At 39.7% G+C, this 8,148-nt stretch overlaps 1 protein-coding gene across 1 annotated transcript; it reads left to right on the plus strand.

Moving 5' to 3' along the window:
- Window positions 1–577: 577 nt before the first annotated feature.
- On the plus strand, window positions 578–7,412 carry LOC127580595 (neurotrophin-3-like). Its single transcript, XM_052034186.1, is given in 4 exon segments — window positions 578–670; window positions 672–953; window positions 955–1,092; window positions 1,094–7,412. Coding segments are annotated over 4 exon segments (813 nt in total). The 5' UTR covers window positions 578–592; the 3' UTR covers window positions 1,409–7,412.
- Window positions 7,413–8,148: the final 736 nt, after the last annotated feature.

The following is an 8,148-nucleotide window of genomic DNA, read 5'->3' on the forward strand; positions in this document are numbered from 1 at the left end:
CTATTTTGGTAAATAATCCAAATGTGCAGTGGCATCGTGTTCATTCTGTGCACGGCCCATATTAGAGCAATTTATGGGGCGACTTTTATATTCTGCCTGGTGCTAATGTTGATGAAATGTGAGGTGTCTAATGGGGATCATATCACGACGAACATCACAAACAGAAGGAGAAAAAATGTGGTTAAAAACAGAAAATGAAGGAAGCAATCGGCAGATCCATGGATTGGGAATCAGTTAACGAGGATACGTCAAATCTGTTTCTCTTTCCACAGATGCTGCCTGACTTGCTGCGTTTCTTTCCAGTATTTTCTGTTTTTTTTAAAAAAAATTAGATTTTCAGCTTCTGCATTTAAACAAAATGTTTAATTTACTAAAAGAAGTGTAGCACTAAGGGGGTTGTTGTGTGGGGCTAACGTTAATACAGCGGGGCTCGGGAGGAGACAAGGCACCCAGCTGTAAGGACAAGTGTGCCCGAAGTGGGGGACAAGTGCGAAGCCCAGTGTGACACTTGTGATGTGCACGCGTAGCTCCTCCGCGGACGTGGACTGACTGGTGTGTCCTTCCCTTTCAGATTTTACAGGTGAACAAAGTAATGTCTGTCCTGTTTTACGGCATGCTTCTCACCTGTCTCGGTGGCATCCAGGCTACTGCCATGGACAAGGAAAGTTTCTTCCGAGGACTCCGTGAGCTCCCTCATCATCAAGATCCTCCAGGCGGACATCCTGAAAGGCAGACTCTCCAAACAGAGCGAGGGGCTGAAGGACAAGGACCAGGACACCCGGGCAAAGAGTGACGCTCAGAGGAATGCAGACCCTTTGGGAAATACAATATCTGACTTCCAGCCGCTGGGCTCGGTCAGCGCTGAGCTGCTAAGACAGAAGAAACGCTACCACTCGCCCCGAGTGCTGCTCAGCGACCGCCCGCCCTTACAGCCCCCTCCACTCTATTTAATCAGAGGATTTCACCGGCGCCGCGGAGCTGGCCAACAGAACAGCCAGGAGAAAACGGTACGCCGACCACAGGGGCCACCGCGGCGAGTACTCGGTGTGTGATAGCGAGAGCCGCTGGGTGACGGACAAAACGGCGGCGATTCGACATTCGGGGCAGGCAGGTGACCGTGCTGGGGGAGATTAAAACCGGCAACACTGCCATCAAACAATATTTTTACGAGACGCGCTGCAAAGAAGCCAAACCGGGCAAGAACGGCTGCAGGGGCATCGACGAGAAGCACTGGAATTCCCAGTGCAAGACCAGTCAGACCTACGTCAGGGCACTGAGCAAAGAGAACAATAAGTACGTGGGGTGGAGGTGGATCAGAATAGACACCTCCTGTCTCTGTGCATTGTCCAGAAAACTGGCAAATCGTGAATCCTCCTCCCCCCACCCACCCTTTCCTCTTACTGTGTAAATATATAAATTATTACTTTAAATTATATGACTCTGCATGCAGCATATGAATGTTTATATAGTATAGTTTCACAATTTTTATTTATTAAACAAAACGTCAACACATCCGACGCAGAAAGCTTCTCCAACTGGCCAAATCAAGATTTCTAAGTTGTGCCTTGCTTTTGGTATCTGGCCCGAGCCTTGACCTGCCTCTATCACTCCCTCCCTCCCATTGTTTTTTTTTTGTTTTATTGAAGTCCGTATCGATGATCTGGAAAGGTCGGTGATTAGAGGTAACTCCCAGCCACTGGACGGCCGCCGTTCAGTCATGAAAGTGCAGGTACGCCATGTAAAAACGCGGGCATCTTGAGTGGCGTTTGCAACGAGACTGGGAGCAGGAAGCTGAGATCAGAGAGAACGCTGGCGTGGCCATCTGTGCGCATCAAGCTGTTCCATATGCTTCACCCAGTCCCGGAGAGTTGTTCTGTCGGAGTAGTGCACCACCGTTGTAATACTGGCAAAAAAGACTGCAGTGATTTTGTTTCCCCTCCCTCTCTCTCTATCCCCCCCAACCAATTACCCCGCACCCCCCCCCCCCCCCCGATTCCAACGTTTTCCTTCATCAATGTACCATTGTTGTTTTAAGCCAATTGGACCCTCCTTGCAACAAATTCTCTTCCACTCTAAATCCCGTGAATCCAGGCCCTCATTCGGAGAGAACTGGACTCCTTGTCAATCTCCCGTCTCTTTCACTTGACACCGAGTTGCAGGTTAGCTCAGCCCTGTGATTCCACTCTCCAGGAAAATCAGCCTGTTGAGTGGAAACTGCTGTGTGGTGCTATGTATTTGAATGCTTTATGTTTTGTATTTTGCAACAAGCTGCTCTCTATGTGTGAGGATTGTGGAAGAAATGGAAGATAATCCCCGTATGCCACAATGCCAACCCGCAGAGACAAAAGGCTGAATCTTTTCAGTGTTATCGTTGGAATAACAAATGGGTTCCAAACTTGAAATTCTGCCAGTCAACCCGTGTAACATTATCATTGGTATAGAAAATTCCACTACAGCTGGAAGTTATTTGTGGGAAATGTTATTATGTTCAAATTTCGCAAGTAGAAAAGTAATTATAATATAAGGTGAGGCATATGTAATCCCTTCCCCCTTCATGAAATGGTGTTTGAATAGAGTTAGATAATGAAAGCACTTGACTTTGACCAAAGGAGAACTGGGTCAAACTCAGCCACAAATTCGGTGAAAACCCAGCAATGAAAAAAAATGAGTCTTGTCTTCCCATAAAGGAGTATCTCTCACTTTCCCAGCTCTGTTGGGTGTAACACAAAGAGCACATCCATAAGTCATGTTAGTGTAGCTGAACAGGTTTCTTCTTTAGCTCACGTGGAAGCTTATTCTCAAAGCAACATGGAGAAGTCTATGTATGCTGTATCACAATTCACCAAAGTACTCAGTCTCTGGATTTAATACAAATCTCTAATCCAAAGAAACATAGTTATAATCATATGCACGGTAGCGTACCGGTTAGCGCGACGCTATTACAGCGCCAGCGATCGGGGTTCGATTCCCGTCGCTGTCTGTAAGGAGTTTGTACGTTCTCCCTGTGTCTGCGTGGGTTTCATCCTGGTGCTCCGGTTTCCTCCCACATTGCAAAGACGTACGGGTAGGTTAATTTGGGTTTAAAAAGGACGGCGCGGACTCGTTGGGCCGGAAGGGCATGTTACCACGCTGTAAATATTTTTTTTAAAAAAATAAAATTTTAAAAAATTTTAAAAATTTAAAACAACATGAACCGTGATGTGTACAGAGCTTCTTTGATGGATTTCTCAGGATGGTGTTTGATTATTCCCGCTAGATAGCTTCCACATTTGCTCTTTATTGAATTAGCTGCTCTCAGTCATGATGGGGAAGGTGGGTGAGGTACCATAGAATGGACAGCAACTGAGGGATGGTACCAAAACTAAAAACAAATCAAATCATAGAGATGACAAGTTTGAAATCATATTTGTAGTCAAGCATTTTATATATTAAATCTTCTAAATCAGGAATGAAAGGTTATCATTCTTGTTTCCTTCCTGTTTTCCCCCTAATTACCACTAAGATGCACATGCTGGTAGGGATTAGTTCTGAGTCTACGAAACCCAAACAAAATCCTCAGTCTTCACTCAGCCATTGGGTTCTCATCTCCCTGCAAGAAACCCTTTCCAGACACTTAACACATAAACTGGGCTGACATTTGGTGTACAAAGAAGGGTGTTGCCTTTCACATGAGGTATTAAAGCCTATATTAGGAAGATAGAAAATATTTAACAGAAGAATAGAGGAGTTCTGCCAATTTTCTTAACAATAAGCAATATCAGTGGAAAATATATTACTGGTCCTTCACCCTGTCTGTGGAACCTTGCCTTTGGTAAACTGGATGCTGCATTTCTCTACAAAGACCACATTCTGGAATCACCATTGGATGTAATGTGGATTGAGATATCTTGAACTGGTAAAGGGGTTATGGGTGGCTTCTGGAACATCTACCCTTATAAAGGGGAATAGATATTGCTAATTGCAGTCTTCCAATTTCTAACCACAATGTTCAACATTTGAAAAGACTTAATCATTCCTGAAAAAATAATTAAAATATTATATTTATAACTAGAAAGGTAATAAATGATTCTGTGATACTTCAAGCTAGAATGTTCTAATTAGAGAACCCAACCTAGATTGAACCCAAAACATTACAAACTACATCAAAGGAATACTTCTATCTTTTGCTCCCAGTAGATTTTTCTAAAGGAGGACCATCATCTGCTTGTGCAGATTTTATGATTACCAAAATGTGTTATTTGCCACTTTACAGTGTAGCAGCCATTGACATTTACAGTAATGCCAACGTGTGAGTAATTCTTAATTTCTTCCATCTGATAGTATCCCTGGTGAAATGTAATCATTTTAAAGGAACATTAATCCCACCTGTCCCATGTCCCTGAAAATAAGATGGCAGAAACAAAGTTACTCAGCCCATTAACTTTATTTTGCTGTATTGCTCCACATGTAAGATTACATGATCATTTAAGTCCCTCTTATGTTTTTCTAATAAGTCCATAGCAGCACAGAAACAGACCCTTTGGCCCACTGAGTCCATCAAGCACCCATTTATACTAATTCTACACTAATCATGTTTTACTGTCCCCACATTCCCATCAACTCCCTCCCCAATTCTAGCACCCACCTACACAACTAGGGGTAATTTACAGCAGTTAATTAGTCTACAAACCCATACATCCTTGGAATGTGGGAGGAAACCAGAGCACTCAGAGGAATCACCGAACAACATGCAAATTCCTTACTGATAACACTGGAGTTCAGAATCGAACCTGGGCCATCAGAGCAGTGAGGTAATTGTTCTGCCTGCTGTACTACTCTGCTGCCCTCTGCCATTCCATTTCCTGTTAAACTAGGAGCTTCCTGTTTCTTCTTTGAATCCATAAGACGGTTGTTGTAAATTTCACTCTCCTTAAGCATTGAATTAAATAATTCTTTAAACAGAAGAATGAGTAAAAACATCTGTTAAATGGGAAGTTCGTAATAAAATCTCTACTCATGGTAGAACCCAACAGTATTGATCATTTACGGCACTATGATATGGTTCAATAAAATCATCTTCTTGATATATTAAGGTGCTTTACTGTAGACTTAGTAAAAATAACATTTCTTAGAGGCAGGTATAGGCATCACAGACTGACAAGATGGTGAAGCAGTACAATTTAGCATCAAGGTGTAGTAAGTTATGCATTGATGTTTAAGTAATGTAGGTTCACCTTCTAATCCCCACACTGACTGGCTTCTGCTTTCATGTCATTAATTCTGAAGAGCCACTGAGCAGAAACAAAGCCTTCAACAGACCAAGCCCCTTAAATCACTTCAAAGCTTTGTTTGCTGATGAGGAATCATATTAACCACAATCTTTTTGGAAGAACAAGGAATAACAGTCTGAAAATAAAACATTCACTATTCCACAGAAAGGACTGGTTGTGGAGACAGTTCAGAGCCAACCAATTCACATGCCATTTCGATTTTTTTTATTTTGGTGTTGCTAATAATCAAAAACAAGTGGGCCACTAGAGAGCAGTATTTCCTTAGCTTTAAGCAATGGATAATTTGATAAATTACTTAATACCTTGAGGCACTATTCTATTTCTATTACCTTCAATGGTAAACCAACCAGCCATCCAAAAGCAACTTTCATTTTTGAATAGATGATCAAGATTTTTCAGATTTTATACCAAAGTAACTGGAACCAATTTTCCAAAGCATACTTTAAGTGAGGTCTATCACCATTGAAATCTAGTGTGGCAAGAATGAGATCAGGAGAAGGGCCATTAAATATCCATGTAATTTGAACATTTTCTGAAGTATTTGCTCACTATGAACATAGTTCCTTTTGTCAGTTAAATTTAAACAACAGTATGTGAAACTATAACAAATGTGAAACTACATAAGTTTCAGATGACATGGTGAACAACAAGGGAAGCTGAGGACCTTAAGAATGGAATCTAAACTTTGTAAGATTGAGTTATCTTCAAACTCACTTTGGGATACTGTTGTGTTTAACAATATAATCCTCTACATTTCGTTTCTCATTAGAGAGCTTTTGAAATTTGAATTTATTTGTCATGGTGTACCATTTACCTTTTTATTAATAAGTATTTCAAGTTCAATCACCAGTTTTTTCCATATGGATTCATAGTATGCATTAAAGACATTGAATTTTCACCAGAAGGCTTGGCCAAGATTATAAATGAATCTGATAACCGAAAGATAGTATTTTACCAACACACTCTTTTTGTAGATTATAATACTGTTAATAAACCATGCAGCCATAAACATTCAACAAATGTACAACATGGAAGAAACATATGGTTCATACACTTGGAACAAAATGATTATAAACTTTACCTCAAAACTGCAGGCAATATGTTGCAACGTCAATCATTTAAGATCTCAATTGAATATTAATTTCAGTCTTGTAGAAGTCACTATTGTGGAGACACAGTCAACATCAGCAAACAATCTTATTACACACCTACACACTACATTTAAGATAAAATGTTTGGAACCCTAATCCATTTTGATTAAGCCCATTTGTGTTGCATTGTTGGCCTAATAACTATTGTAGAACTAACACAGGATTATTAAAGCAGTGAGTGCATGTTTATAAGTGAATCTTAATGGCCATTTTGTATAGTGTTTTTATTGGAAGTATTCAAATGTTAGAATGGAGCATGTTTAAACTGGCTCCTTGCTGCCACTGGTGCATAATACCCATGTTTTGAAGGATCTGTGCATTGTCTCCAAATGTACGCATTCAATAATGTACAGAAGACAAAACACTCTTTTGACAGAAAATTCTCTTAACTTACTTCCTCTTTTTTCCATAAAAACGTTAATGATTTATAACCCTCTTGATAAGTGAATTAGTTAAAGGATGTTACCTGCTGTGTGGAAAGATTTAATCTCTGGTAACCCATCTGAAAAGACAGCCAAGTTGCTTAACTGCAAAACAATTAAAAAAAAGGTATGTAAATAGCTTTTATTCAAATTGTAATTTATTTTTTCAGTGTCTGAGAAACTGAAATTCTTTATTTTAGTACAGAAGTTGTAAGTTCTCTATTTTGTATGTATTGCCTGCTTGCAGTTGTTTTCCTGGTTTGTAAAATGTAATAAAATATCACTTGGAATGTGAGCCCAAAAGAAGCTTGCCATTGATCATGAAACATTATGAAGCTTGAGGCCTAGACATGAATGTCTGTCTGCTTTAAAAAAAGCAAGTGAATTAATGGCACCTCTTGTTTATATTCAATGTTCTTCTGTTTAAGAAACTAAGACTTGGTTGTGATGTTTATGGAAAATAATGCACCTTTAGCCCCATTGCTGTACAAAAAAAATCACATGTCAGTACCTCCTGTAATTTCAAAAAAATTATTACTAACAGCCTAGTATTGATCAAATGTCTACTCCAAGTGACTGCACTATTTATATCTACCATACAGAAATAAAACGTTCTAAGTGTTCCCCAAGTGAATAGTGTCAAGAAACTCATGTTCCTTCCTGTAGAGTTTAGATGAATTCCAGTTTAATTTGAATGCATTAGTATCTGAGAGTACATGGGTCCAAGGAAAATGTGACTTTGATGTAAATTGTGTAAGACATCAGGAAAAGTAGATTAATAACAGGGAAATGTATTAAAGTCGGGTCAGTTTTTGCAAGTGTCTTTTAATTCCAAGATCCTCTGGAAAAACCATAACACAGAAATATATTCTGTATACTTTTGAAGTTATGTCATGAAATTGTACAACAAATACTCTCATTTCCTTATTTTAACTTTCACTGAAAGCCTGTACCACTAGGTTCATTCTTTGTTCTCACTATGGCAAAGCATCATTTTGTATAATTACTTCTGCAATTGAAAGAGTGTAAAGTATTTGGGAAAAATTGTATCAGGATATATATGCAGAGGTAGCTCTTTTTCCACTTGAGAATTCATCTTGCACACTTCATTTTCTTCTCTTGAAACCTTTAGCTTGTGCCGACAACTTCAGGTTGCCTCTGAGGCTCTGGACAGATAAGTAATTGGTTAAAAAACACTCATTTTGTAGGGGGGTTGAAGGCTCTATACTTTCAGGGTGGTGGTGACTACTTATTTTGTTGTTATGCCTTCCATTTTCAATGTCTGTGATGTTCTGAAAGTCATAG

Source organism: Pristis pectinata, chromosome 19, assembly GCF_009764475.1.
Source record: "Pristis pectinata isolate sPriPec2 chromosome 19, sPriPec2.1.pri, whole genome shotgun sequence".
NCBI classification, from domain to species: domain Eukaryota; kingdom Metazoa; phylum Chordata; class Chondrichthyes; order Rhinopristiformes; family Pristidae; genus Pristis; species Pristis pectinata.